Source organism: Talpa occidentalis, unplaced genomic scaffold (genome assembly GCF_014898055.3).
Source record: "Talpa occidentalis isolate TD23 unplaced genomic scaffold, MPIMG_talOcc4v2.1 talOcc4.7, whole genome shotgun sequence".
NCBI lineage: Eukaryota > Metazoa > Chordata > Mammalia > Eulipotyphla > Talpidae > Talpa > Talpa occidentalis.
Genome location: NW_023605083.1, coordinates 26,469,023 through 26,483,407, shown reverse-complemented (window position 1 = coordinate 26,483,407; position 14,385 = coordinate 26,469,023). Strand labels below are relative to the sequence as shown.

The following is a 14,385-nucleotide window of genomic DNA, read 5'->3' as shown; positions in this document are numbered from 1 at the left end:
TGTGCTGTCGCTCCCCAGATCACACGGAACATTCCCTTCAGACCCAACTTGAGAGGTTCTTGCTCAACCCTGTACTTCCCTTGGGGCTGGAGCATCTGTGAGGCATATACTGGCACATGGAACGGGAGATTAATTGCAGTCATTCTTTCTACATGTTCTGCTTCGGCTCACAGAGCCTTGTGATCCAGGGAGCAGAATCCCAAATTTTTTTTTTAAGTTAACATATGTTTTTAAAGGAAACCTATCTGGGCTGAGGTTGGCATTCCTTTGAGTTATGAAACTGCATATTTTGTTCTGATGTGGAATGCAGGCGGCCACTATTTTTAAACATAGAAATAGCTGCACTTGTCATCTTCTCATAGTTTGAAAGCTTCAGAAACAAACAATATAGAGGTTGATGGGTGCCTTCATCTGACTGGCACAACATATGACAGATAGATACTTCTCTGGCAGTGCTGGATGTGATGCCATAGTCGAGTGTGTTGCACTCTCATATGTTGAAGTTTTGATGAACAGATTCTTTCACAGGTCAGACCAACCCTCTGGCTGATGACTACCTTAAGTGAGTTGAGAGAATGTAGCTTCTCATGTTCATTTAGATGTTAATGTGCTTTTTGAATTTTTGCATGTTAGTAGTAGATTTAAATGGGATTTTATGCTAAATAAGTTGGCAACTAGTAAGAAAGTTGATGTTAAAGGCCAACAAGGTTATGGAGTTATGAAATGAAAAATAAGGATTAAAAGGGATATGAGGAATTATCTAACCCTGGAAGGACAGATAGTCTTCCTCTTTCACAACAGACACAAACTGAAGAAGAATTGGTTGCTGTCACAGGAAGAAGCATCCATGTGTATGCCCACACATGTCTGTTGAACCATTCTGTTCTGGCCCATCTCTTTACCTAAGGACCTTAAAAGATGACATGTCTTTTCTAGAGTGGCAAATTAGTGCTGTGGCTAAACTGTACCTCTCTTGAGTACTGGTCCACATTTTACTTATCCCCTCTAAATTGTATTCCCTTAGTATATGGCATCATTTTTTAAATTGTGATATCTTCTCATAGTTGTTTATGTTGCTATAGAAACTTAAACTCATCAGACCCAGCTGAGTCTTGACATTCAATTTAGTGTGCTGAAAAGGGAGCATGGCAGTTATGTTTACAGAAGGAAATGCTAAATAAAGCCCCTGGTCAAGGGGGAACATAGAACTGCATGTTTTTCTCCATCAGCATAAAGCAAATGCCTGTCTGTACCTTGGTCACAAATAGTAAAACCATGAAATGTCACTGAAATTTTGATATTTCCCACTAGGTTTAACCTAAACTTAAAACTGATGGTTTAGGGCCCCAGATTTTATAGCCAGTGGTACACTTTTTCTTTATTCTCAAAATAGTAGGCTCTGTGGTGGTCTTCAGGGAGGGATTTACATTTCTGCAGCCCCAAACGTGTGGTCAGGCACATGCTTCATAATCAGTATATGTTTTGTTAAGTGAATTCTATGAAATACTGTTGATATCATTGTGCTGTGAGAAGTAGTAGAGATGTGAATGATCACAGCATCAGAGCCATGGAGCCATACCTGGATGGATATTTTTAGCAGTGACAAAGTTAGGGCACGCTGGTAACATAATTTCCTTTCTTTCTTGTGAAAACAGAAATAGAAATAGAAATGTGAATGTGTAAAAGAGTGAGTAGAAGAAAAGAAAAAAAATTAGATGAACACTTTCCTGATCATCAAGTGACTGAAAATCAAGTGACTGAAAATGAATTAAGCAGGCTAAACCTCAATAATCACTAGCAGAAGGATGAAAGATGAACACAGTGTAACTTCACCTCTACCTTGTCTTTAGAAGGAGGACTTCTTGTCTTCTGATGCTTTTGACGTAGGCAGTCCATCTTTCTTTGATAAATTTTTTAACTTTTAGAGTAAACAAAGCACAGATGAATGGTAAGCACACAAAAGAGGGCCAAAGTATTGTAGCTGTCCCCATCACCAGCACTGGCTCTGCCCGGTCCATGTTGAACTTCATGTGGCCCACGTACAACTTGATCGGCCACAAAACACATGTCACGTTCTTGTGTACACGGCTTAGGTCAGGCAAGTGGGATTGATCATCAGATGCAGATGATCCCAATGAGGAATATAATCTGGTCCAGATCTGCTTTTTCTTCCCTTTTCATAGCTGAACATTTGTCTTTGTGATTGAGGTACATACATACTTATGATCTCCCTGTACTGTGGAGATGTTGAAGAAGGTGAGGTTAGTCTGGATAGGAAGCAAACAGCATAATTAAATGTGGGCTAAGTCATTTTTTCTGTGCTGATTATTATGAAAATCATCTGCAAGGCTAGCAAAACTAATACTAATAATTCAATAATAAATGGAGCCAGGCCTTAGTGTTTTACATGTATTGCCCCATTTATGCTCAGTAAAAACACTGAAGGAAAGGGTTTTTTGATTCCCATTTTGCAAATGAGGAAACCAAAGCAGAGCATCTTCCTTGGGTCACACACCTTATAAATAGCAGAACCAGGATCTGAACCTCTGCGGTATGGTTCTTACACTGTACTCTGTGGCCTCTTCTACAGAAGTTAAGAGTATATGTGTGGTTTAAAATCAAGAAGGATGTTCCAGTTTGGAATTTGAGGCTTCTCTTAGGACTTTGGGTTTCATTTGGTTGTTTTTGAGGGCAAATTTCTAAGTGCATATACTCTGACTTTGAAAGACCTGGTTATCTTGGGTTTCCAGATAGGTCTCAGAAAGGTCTATAAATAGAAGAACTAATAGCTGTTCCCTCTGTGTTTTGGCAGAGGTTCTGTCTGAACACCCTCCAGCATGAGTGGTTCCGCGTGTCCAGTCAGAAGTCAGCCGTGCCAGCCATGGTTGGGGACTACATCGCTGCTTTTGAGGCCATCTCCCCCGATGTGCTCCGTCACATCATCAACATGGCTGATGGCAATGGCAACACGGCCCTTCACTACAGCGTGTCCCATTCCAACTTTGAGATTGTGAAGCTGCTCTTGGATGCTGGTATGTTGACTCTCTGGTCCTTTCTCTCACTTGGGTGTGAATCATTTTAGAGAAACTGACTGATCAGCGCCTCATTTCTGTGACCCTCCTAAAATCCTTTTCATTGCTTTTCAACATGAAGTGGCAAGAATATCGTTCATGAGTCACTCATGAGAGACTTGACATTTAAATAAAACTGGGTGACACAGATCCCAGATCTGTTTTGAAAGCAGATGTAAAAGATATTCTTGCCGCAGTTCAGCTGCATTCAAGAGAGGTGTGTCCCTGGTAGTAAACATGACTCATGTTCCTCTTAAGCTGAGTCATGCAGGCTTGGCAGGTTCATGGTCAGGAGGCAAACGCTGCTCATGGGGTCACAGTCACAGCTCCGGTGTTTGTGGGCTGCTTCACTTGTTCTTGCTCCATGACCCCCATCTAACTGTCCTGCAGAGGCATACAGTTAGTCAAGAGGGAGATTAAGGAAAATCACCACCATTCCAGCCAAAATGCACTGTGTATTTGGAAAACTAGCATAGAGTGCAGAAAGTGTTACTCTTATATGTAAAGCACTGTAATGAGAATAGTGACAATTCTTGTTTATGCCTGGAACTTGCGATCCCAGAATATTATCAATACATGTATTAAACATGAAGTGAGAGAGTAGGAAGAACATAGAAGGTGCCCCTTGAGAAATAGTAAGCTTTCAACTGTTTGTCCAAATGTAGCAGCCAAGCGGTACATATTGTCCCCAAATCACTTCTATTTATTTTTTAAATATAGACTTTTACTTGTAGAATGTGACTGATAAAATTCACACTAGCTCATCTCATTAAGGAGAGCACAATGTGAAAATCTGACTAAAAACATGTAATAAAATTATTTGGTTTTCCCATCCTGCTTCTTTTTTTTTTTAATTTTGTTTTTATATTCCCCATACAATTGCAACCCCCTTATTTTGACCCCAATCCATCCTGCTTCTTGACCCAACTGTCCAGTATCTTCTACTGTTTAGGGATTTATGATTAATGCAGAGACGTAACCAAGCAGATTTACTTTTTTCCTCATCTAAGTTTGCTTGTCCCCAGGAGACATTTTAGGATAAAACTGCTTCTATCTTGTAGGAAGGAATTATAAGCCTCTTTCCCTCCAGACTTTCCAGACTATAAGCAGAACTGGTGATACTGTCAGCCCAAGTTATTGTTTAAACAAAAATGTGGATAATATCCAGGACACCTAAAAATGAGATTTCAGGATAACTCCTAAAAATAACAATTTAATCTACCCTTTGAAAATTTGCATTGGCAAGATAATATTGGTAAATTTAATGATTTTAACTCCATCATTTGGTTAGCTTTGGTTAATAACTTTCCTGGATTAACTTAGCTTTTTACTGCTATTGAGATGGTGACTCCATAAAGTGTTTGTAAATCTGGAATGCTTTGGACAGCACAGATACCCAGTAACCTCAGCGAGCATGTCTGCTCACACCCTTCAATATCACACAGATTTTTCTGTTCTTTGTCCTTTTCTACATTAGAAAATATGGCTACTTAGATGCCATAATGTCCCTAGTATGCAGTTGTTTTAGATTCCCAAGGAAAGTTTTCCTGTTACTTCCTCTTCTCACTGCTTATAATAGAAACATCCTTAACATATTAGCTATATTTGGTCACATATAAAAGCTGCTTTCCAGCATTCTCCATTCCTTTCATTTTAATAGAAAGTGCTGAAGGAATTTAAGGGTGTCTGGAGGATGTTAACCCCTTAAAGGCTCCTTAAGAATTATAGGACTACGGCCTCGCAGGTGGCGCAGCGGTTGAGCGCTGGGTTGTGAAGCTGCCCGCAGCCTCTGCAGCGCCGGTCCGATCCCTGGCTGCCAGCGAGGGTCCCACATGGCGCACATATCTCTCCTGTCTCGCCCGCTGCTCCCCTTAGCAGTGTATTTCGGTCTGTCTGCCTGTTCTGTTCCCCATTCTGGCTCTGGTAAATTCTCTCACCCGCCCACGCTTCTGACTGTATCCAGTGCTTGTATAAATAATATATATATATGTGTGTATACACACACACACACACACACACACACACACACATATATATAAAGAATTACAGGACTAGAAAAAGTCCAGTCTATTGGGTTTTTTAGCCCCCTCAGTTTCTTTGAGCACTTGCTGTATTTGCTGTCAGGTCACAGGTCCTAGAATTATGTTTTCTGTTATTGGAATCCTACTCTCAGGGCCCCAAACAAGTCAGAGCAACAGACTCAGGATCTCAGAATAAGTTGTGGTTATAAGTGGGCTGCTACATATTCAGTGTTCCATACATAAGCCTTTACAAATCCTCTTTTCATTTGTAGCTCTCACTGTCTTCTTCACTCCAAAACAGTGATTTCCTAAACACCACTTAATGTCTAGATCCCACATTATTATTTATACTTCAAAACAATCATTACTTAGAACAACCTCACAGACCTCCAGGCTACTACAGTCCAACTACCAGTTGCAAACAAGACATGCTGTGGAAGTTTACTATTGCTTCTGGCTTCATGAAAGAGAAAAAAAAAATTATTTGGTATGAACACGTCTCTTACATACCCTTCCAAGTCACCCTGGGCCTTAGACGACCTGAGGTCATTCCTTTGGGCTCTTCTAAACAAAATGCTGTACCTTCAGTTCACGGGGACAACTGCTGCCCTCAGGAGATGACTTCCCCTAAAGAGACCCATGTTTTTGCAGACGTGTGTAACGTAGATCACCAGAACAAGGCAGGGTATACCCCCATCATGCTGGCTGCCCTGGCCGCCGTGGAAGCAGAGAAGGACATGCGTGTTGTGGAGGAACTCTTTGGCTGCGGGGATGTGAACGCCAAAGCCAGCCAGGTGAGTATGCTTGCTTCCTGGGCTTATGCTCACTAACATAGCTCTGACCTGCACAGGTGCCCCTGCCATATGTGTGCATGTGAATTGTGTATGTCAACCTGCTTGTCAGTGACTAAGCATCCCTACCATGTGACTGGTAACCACTGCTCCCTGACTGTTCCCAGATAATAGTGTCTTTATGCCAGGCACAGAGTGCCCTAGTCCACTGTATTTATAGTGTGACTTCCAGACATGAGCTTTCCAGCTTCTGGCAGATCCTGCAAGCTAAGGAAAAAATTGACTCATTACTGGGCCTGCCCTGGTGGTGCAGCGATTGAGTGCTGGGCTGCGAAGCTGCCCACAGCCTCTGCAGCACCGGTTCAATTCCCAGCCGCCAGGCGAGGGTTCACAATGTGCGCAGACCTCTCCTGCCGTGCCAGCTGCTCCCCTCAGCAGTGTATTTCGGTCCATCTGCCTGTTCTGTTCCCTGCTCTGGTTCTGGTGAATTCTCTCACCCTCCCACACTTCTTACTGAACCCAGTGCTTGTATAAATAAATAAATGAATCTTTTAAAAAAAAATTGACTCATTACTTCATGATCTTACTTAGCTTGCAAGACCCCATTTTCCGTGTTTGCCACCACTTTACCCCCAGGTCATTCCATGTCCATTTTTCCCCTCTGTCACCACATACCCTGAACTCTTCTTCCTTCCTCCTGCCTTTATCCTGGCAGCCCAGTGTTCTTCTGAAGTCCACTGTCATTTCTTCCTGTAGGCAGGACAGACGGCCCTCATGTTGGCGGTCAGTCATGGACGCATAGATATGGTGAAGGGCCTGCTGGCCTGTGGGGCTGATGTCAACATCCAGGATGATGAGGGCTCCACCGCCCTGATGTGTGCCAGCGAGCATGGGCACGTGGAGATCGTCAAGCTGCTACTGGCCCAGCCGGGCTGCAACGGCCACCTGGAGGACAATGTAAGTACCCTCCTTCAGGTTCCATGCCCAGCCCTGCTGGGACACAGGGGAACCCTGTGAGTGCTGGCTGACTAGGGGAGAGAGCAATCCTTCTTGACTCTCCTTGGGAATTTGTATTGCTATCCACGCCATCTCCCTCGTGGCCCTGCTTGGTAGCATTTGCTGTGGACAAACAAATACTCCCATTAACTAAAGCCAAAGGAAGAAAAATAGACATCACCAAAAGATTCATTAAAGGAAGAAGGTGATGGACATATATGAAAGCAGAATAAATAAAGGAATGAATGGATTTATAAAAAGGAATGAATCATCAGATTCAGTATAGTCAACTTCTGAAATCCACCAAAAAGAGACAACCACGGTCCAATCCACTTTGATCTGGATATCCCCAGTGTTTTCTAGCTGGGGTGACTAAAGCCAATTGTTATTACAGTGAAGCATTTCAAATGAAATGAGGGTAGGGTTACCCTTTGCAAGGATTCTTCAAAATGAGTTATTTGCAATGTTTCAGCAGCTGGGGGACCCAGACCATCTAGGCTTCTGGAAGCACATCTTCTCACTTCTGCTGGGGTGTTCTCACTGCTGTCATTCTCAGCTCCTCTTCCAGTTCCCATCCCATGCTAACCCTCTGGCTGGGAAACATTCTAAGGAAAGCTGCTTCTGGGAGTTTGCTGGCCCAAGGGGAGGAATGAGGATTGGCAAGGCACAGGGAGGAAGCTTGGGTGGCTACTGGGCAGGAGGTCATAGAGGTTGGTATGGTTCTCTTTTGGAAAGTTTTTTTTTAATCTCTGAGGTGCATGTGCCTGGGCCAGAGCTTCCTTCAGCTCAGAACACTAAGTTAGAGGGAATACATCCTCCTTTGCATTAAACTTCAGACCCCTGTGGGCACAAGCCAGCTGGCAGAGCAAACCAATGCAGGTATTTACTGGCAGGAAGAACTGACAGGCTTCCAGTGATGACGACCTCCCAGGGATACATGAGCTACACTTGCTCAGACCAGGTTCTCTAAACTTCCCCTGGAGTAGACAGAGAGTTTCCAGCTGGTCTTTGCTCAGGACAGTTTGTGTTTCGTGTGTCTTATTTTCTGTTTGTTTGCTTTTACTTATACTCTCTCTTAGCAAACAATAGCTTCTAGATGTAATAATGAAAGGCCATAGACACACTTTCAGAAATTCTGGTCACCCCAGCCTGTTGTCTACTCCTTCATCCTTAAAGGAGTAGGAGGGTACCCAGCTGGCCTCCGAAAGAAAAATAATTCCCAGAATTCAGAGTGGGAGGAAGGACCATAAGATTCAAAACACACATGAAACATTTCCTGCTACCAGCAACCTGAGCGCAATTCTTATTTCAAGACTGTAGATGCAAAATAAGTTGTGCAATTCTTTGCATTGATCCTCCTTCATATCCATCTAAATTCCTGCATTTTAAGGAAAACAAGCATTTACGAGGAAATTTTTCTTTCCCATACTTGGGGTTTCCCCAAGCATTTCTGTGAGATACATTTTTGCAAGCAAACAGGGTTCAGTGCTTACACATAGAGGTTACTCATAGCATTCCACAGGGTAGTTAGGGCTGCAGGATCAGTACCCTCCCCCAGAACTGAGCCCCGCTGGCTCCAGAACTGCCTCTGCCAGTGGACCTTGTCCTGTGTTCCCATCTCTCCTGGCTCTGGCTCATGCTTAGTGCTATGGGATCAGCTCCCTCCCTGAGAACAAAATGCAGGGCATCAGAATATCCATACACCACAGTAACTTGCCTGCTCATTTGTAATTACAAGAAAAAAGGATCCAAATTGTTTCTACCTATGGCCCCTGCTGGTAGCCTCGTTGAGTAAGAGTTTTCCCCGAGCAGCCTGCGTCTGTAGAGGCTCCAGGCTGTGCAGACCACCTCACTAACACTGGAAAGCAAAGACAAAGGGACTGGGGTGATTCTTCTGTTGATTGTGATTTTCTTAGTGTGGGGACCAGGCCACATTCATCCTTGTAAGTTCTCACCAACCTTGTTATGTCTGGGTTCTTGGAAATTGCAACTTCAAGCAAAAGGAAGTAAGGAAAGCAGGTCCTCCAGTAGCATCCCTCAGTGTTGGCTGGCTTTATCCCCCCTCATCTTCATAATATAATGACGTCATTAGAGGACCTGCTTTATCCTTAGGGTTTGGCACTTAGAGGTCCAGAAAACTTCCTGAAGGACTAAACAAATGGCTAGATTTGAAAAACCTCATCAATTACTGGAGAGTATTTTCTCTTGTTAACTTTTGGTGGTCTGGAGGTTTGAGAACCCAACATGACTTGTTCTTTCTATCCTAAGGATGGCAGCACCGCACTCTCGATAGCCCTGGAAGCAGGACACAAGGACATCGCCGTTCTTCTGTATGCCCACGTCAACTTCGCAAAAGCCCAATCTCCGGTCAGTGTTGTGCATTTGGCTTTTGTGAACAGCCTGAAATCCACCAGACTGGTGGGACCTCTTCCCTGGGGAGTTGAAGGGAGAACCAGTATTTATGATTCTGAAACTGGAAACTTTAGTTTGGAACTTAAAGGTTCATCATTTTTGTCCCACCAAGAAGGCCAGAGTGCTAATGGATAGTGTAGCAGAGGCTAGGCCCCTGTTTGTCCTCAAGAGACAGAGTCTCTCACCCTTCACTTGAAGGGTTTTATTGTGGCAGGTTCATCCAAATGCCAAATCCCAAGCTCATGGATGCATATCTCCTTGGTGGCATTTTTCCTAAAGTAGACAATGGGCAATCTCTAGATTCAGACTCAACTCTTAGTGGGAAGTTGACTTCCTCAACAGCTGGACATGACACTACTCCTGCTGGTGAACCTGTGTCCTGGGTTCCCAGCTATTCTGGCTCCGACTCTTGGGTGGTTGTCAGCTGCCATAGAAGGAGTTCCTAGGTCTCTAGGACACACATCTGCCTGAGGTCACTCATTAACCCCCATTTTTTTCCTTTCCTGGTCTCTAGGGCACCCCTAGGCTTGGAAGGAAGACATCTCCTGGTCCCACCCACCGAGGTTCCTTTGATTGATTGTGTGCAAATAGCCATCCATTTACATGCCACCATTAAGCTGCTAATTGTTCTGTTGGGGTGACAGATACTGAATGTATTGTACCAGAGCTTACCAGCAAACAGAAGGCATAAAGCCGAGGGCAGAAGGCTGAAGCTTTCACAGTTGAAGCTGAGCCATCAGGAGATTGCCAGCTAGGCACTTGCCACCTCTTTTCTGGCCATCTTCCCTCTGTATGGGGCACATTTGCCCCAGTGTCTCTGTTGCTGTTGAGTCTCTGCTCCGTTATGTACAGTTGTAGGAAATTGTAACCCGACCTGGGCAGGCAACTTCTATTTCTTATCCACCTCCCCTCCCCGCCCACCACCACTGCAAGAAGTGTCAGGTTCTCAAAGGCATGGTGTTTTTAATTTCTTCCATTAGTATTTATATTTGCTAAATGTGGAACCATTGGAAAGCTCTTTGAAAATTCCATTCCAGGATGGTTTTGTTGATTTTTCTTTTGTCTTTATTATTTTAAAGAGTAAGAAAGTTGAGATGACTTTGATCATCAGCAACTTGGGACTGGGCTGGTAGGTTTCTGGTTTAAAAATAGAAGATGAAAAATGGAACTCTCAGAAAGTATAAAACATTAAAAAAAGAAATATGTTCAGTTGGTTCTATCTAAATGGATGTATTATATGACTTTATATAAAAGGTATCTATAAAATTGACACAGTGTTTTCAACTTTTATATTCCTTGGTAATTATAAACATGAAGAATTACATGTAACATTACCATATTTTTATTAATAATTGCACACTCTGTACCTAGTGATAAAGGTTGGATTGTATTAGAGGAACTGGCTTTAATTTGCCTCTAGAAAAACATAATGTAGTTCTTTCCATATTTATGGATTCCTTTATATCATGCCACATTTACTTTGGCTTATGTGTATTTAAATGTTTGAAGTGCCTTAGACTCTTGCCATATTTTCAAAATAAAATTTCATTAAGCTGTTTTGCTTGTCCCTGCTTCATCTCTGACAGCTGTCTGCCCGATCCTATTGACTTACAGCAGCAGCAGCAAAGGCTGACGGATGGATCGCATGCAGAGAGCAAGTGCCGGGTCTGCTGGCCTCGGGCTTCAGTGAGAGGAGGCAGCTTCTGACAGCACTATTCCGTTTCCCCAGCTCTGCTCACGTCAGGAATCTAAAATTTAAGACCTTATTAGGCAAGCAGTTCAGGTAAACTCCAACGGAAGTGGATGAGTTAACTGTTTCTCAGGCGTAGAAGCACCACTGGTCTTTGATTCTGATTTCAGGCAGCTGCTGGGTGACTGGCTGAAACCTGAAAGGATGAGAAAGAGGAGATTAAGCCCAACAGACTTTTAATTTCAGCTTGCTGTTGGGTCAGTAGCACCTGTTTCGAAATTCTTTTTAAAAAGTAAAGGGAATTGGGTCCATCTCATTACAATGTGGAAACATATTGGCCAAGATGAAACTAGGTGTGTTGGCACACTTGCTGATGGTGAATTCTAATCCGCTCCATTTGCCAGAGCCAGGTGCATTAAGGGAATATCAATGAGGCTTTTCTGAAACCTTTCTTATCATCCTTCTTTCATTCATTTATTCATTATTGAGCTTAAGAAAGAGGCCAGAGAATAGATTTTCCCCACAAGTGTGTCATTACTTGCATGAGAAGCCTGGTTCATGGGCAAGAGGCTTGCAGCTTTTCAAAGGTACTGGGAGTTGCTGAGACAAGCGGTGTTGGCACTTCAGGCCACATTGGGGTGCAAACAAACACACACCCACACCACACCAGGGCCCTCACTGCCGACAGGCTACTGTCCTCTGTGAACCATGAAAGTGAGGCCACAGCTACCTGGAATCATGAGCCTCTCCTTCCCTCCCAGGACAGATCTGCTAGCTCAGGGACTGGGGCTAAATTTCAGTTCAGATAATTATTCAAGCCCAAGTTCCTTCAGGTCTGAAATAGCACAATAAATTAAAGCAGAGGAGTGTTTGTTTTTGAAGAAAAGTGACCCTTGAGTTTTCTGTCCTTTAATGGCATGACATGCTTTTTGAGCAAGGAGGGCTGTCTCTCAGGTGGCTTGTGTCCCTGGGAATTTTCTTTGTTCCATTTTAAAAAGGGAGGCACTAATATTGTCAGTGCGTGAGAAAACAATCCCATTTCTCCATGCTGCATTTCAGGTATCTTGTGCTAAATTTGAACAAAGAAAACAAGTGTTTGTTGTATCATGGAATGATCTTAGTAAGTCTGTAACTTCTGGGTAACTAACCTGGCTTGTGCCTTGTTTGCTCTACTAACCCTGGACACTTAAAATGCTTTTTATCTTGGGATTTTGGCACACTATATAAAGCAGTTTGAGTCTCCCCAATGGCACAGCTGTGAGTTATTGAGGCACAATTCCATAAAGGGATTTGTGTCAGGATGCTTGGGTGCGGCCCCCAAGTGAGGCCAGCAAAGGATTGAAGACTTGTGATTTGATTTTCTGATTTAAATGAATAGAAGGCTAAACCTTTTCTAGATACTCTTGCCCTGAAAATTTACGAGCTAGAGACCAGAACACTTCCCCCCCTCCCTGCCATCAAAAGGAATGGAACCATGGAAACTTTGAGACTTGCATGTTAAGAGAGTAAAACTGACAACTTGTCCTGATACCATTAGGATGAAACGGACTAAACACATTACTTACCACAGGGAAGTACGTTGCTTCTGGAGAATGTTCCAGGGAGCATGCTATCTAGTGCTGGTCCGCAAAATAAATGAAGTGTTGAACTTTTACCTGTAAGCTATTGATGCTCTAATAACAACAATTTTATCCCTGACTTCCATCGTACTGCAGATACGTGATAATGCTGGGAAATAGAATCAGGTAAGGAAACTGCTGTTTTTCCCTCAAAGAAAACAATGAGCACATTCACCATAACAACTTTAAGCTCAAATGTGTCCTTTTGATGAGGGACTCTAATAAGTAGAAGTATTTTTATTTTGGGCATAGTTTTGTAAGTGCTTTCCCCTTGACAGCATGCAATAAGAATTGAGGGGGAGCCTGTGAACGTGCAGTTGGGGCCCACCCTGAGAACTGAGCACTTTACGTCTGCGAATCCGCCACCTTAACAAGCACCCCAGGTATTTCCAATGTGACCATAATTTATTACACCCTAATTATAAGACGCTGCTCAAACATTCTTTTCCACACAGTTTGGGTGGTGTAGGGAGGGCTATAACAAAACAAAAACATTACAGTTAGCATAAGGAACTATATAATATAGTCTTTGTGTGGCATCTGCCCATGTTCAGTGGCATCTCTGGATCTTCTGGAGTCATTTCTAGAAGGCCAGAGACTGTGGCTGCCACGGATCCCCGGGGGTCAGGGGAGGGGTGGCTCAGTACATGAATGAATGTGATTGAGCAGACAGACAACTCTTGGAATATTTTCCTAAACTAATCTTTTCCATCCCCACTTCCTCATGAAGCAGCACTCTCACTGCCCAGGAAGAAGGCCGTGACCTGTTGCTTTGGATTTGAAATAAAGACTGTTTTCTGTTTTCTTTTTTACTGAAAGCACAATTCTTTTTAAGCCCTGGACCTCAGCCAGAGACTGTTTAATTCTACTTTCTGCCACAAGGAAATTACTAATCATATGTTTGCTCTGTTCTTATTCAGCATGGCTATAATTTAGAAGCCAACAGATTATAAAAATATATTTAAAGTACATTTTGTTGAAGATGATTACCCACAAAAGGATGTGGCTGCACTGCTGGCTGTTGCGTCCAGGCTAGATACACTGGCACTCCCCCCCAACAAAGTCACTGGCTTCTTCCTAGGGAGGGAGGAATTGTGAAGTCACAATCAACTCTACATGTAAAAGATGGAGTTAATTAGAACTTATGATGATGTCCTTGAGGCACTTGACATGAATTCTGTTGTTTTTTTTTTAAAGATTTGTTTTATTTATTTTGCATATAAGAGCTGGGGTGTAGGCCAGAGATGCAGGGAAGTGGGTGAAAGGATTCACCAGAGAGAGTGGGGAGCAGAACAGGCAGATTGAGTGAAATACACTGCTGAGGGGAGCAGCGGGAAAGACAGGAGAGGTCTGCTGCACCATGTGGATTAGTTCCCTGGCCAGGGATCAAACTCATGCTGCAGTGGCTGCTGATAGATTTATAGTGCTGAGACTTAACCCCTTGAGCCATCAAGGAGGCCCCTGAATTCTATTTTTGCAGAGAAACTAGAACGCAAAAGAGCATGTTTTATGAATGCATATTAGAAATATATGATTTGAGGGCATTTAGGAGAGGAAATGGCATTTTAGGAAACCAGCCACCCACTGCCTCTCCATTAAGACCTATTATGATTTAATAGGCAAGGGAATGGGAAGTCTATTCCTAATTTTCAGGAAATCAAAACTGCATAAGAAATATTCCTAAGACCAAATGCAAATCTTATATTTGAGCCAAAATAGTTTTGCACTTGTTCCCCATTCTCAGCCCAGGAAGACCCAGCTTCTCAATTCTAGAACCATCTGAAA

General features: G+C 43.1%; 1 protein-coding gene across 6 annotated transcripts in view; it reads left to right on the top strand.

Annotated features, from left to right (window-relative positions):
- Positions 1-13,489, top strand: part of KANK1 (KN motif and ankyrin repeat domains 1) — a 205,018-nt gene extending 191,529 nt beyond the window's left edge. For 4 of the 6 annotated variants that reach the window (XM_054689565.1, XM_054689566.1, XM_037494613.2 and 1 more), the window contains 5 exons: positions 2,813-3,032; positions 5,744-5,886; positions 6,640-6,840; positions 9,148-9,246; positions 9,806-13,488. In XM_054689565.1, the coding sequence (XP_054545540.1) occupies positions 2,813-3,032; positions 5,744-5,886; positions 6,640-6,840; positions 9,148-9,246; positions 9,806-9,868 (726 nt within the window). In that variant the 3' untranslated portion in view covers positions 9,869-13,488. Of the gene's footprint in view, positions 1-2,812; positions 3,033-5,743; positions 5,887-6,639; positions 6,841-9,147; positions 9,247-9,805 lie in introns of all 6 variants that reach the window. The other 2 variants (XM_054689567.1, XM_054689568.1) reach the window with 1 other exon arrangement.
- The last annotated feature ends 896 nt before the right edge of the window (positions 13,490-14,385 follow it).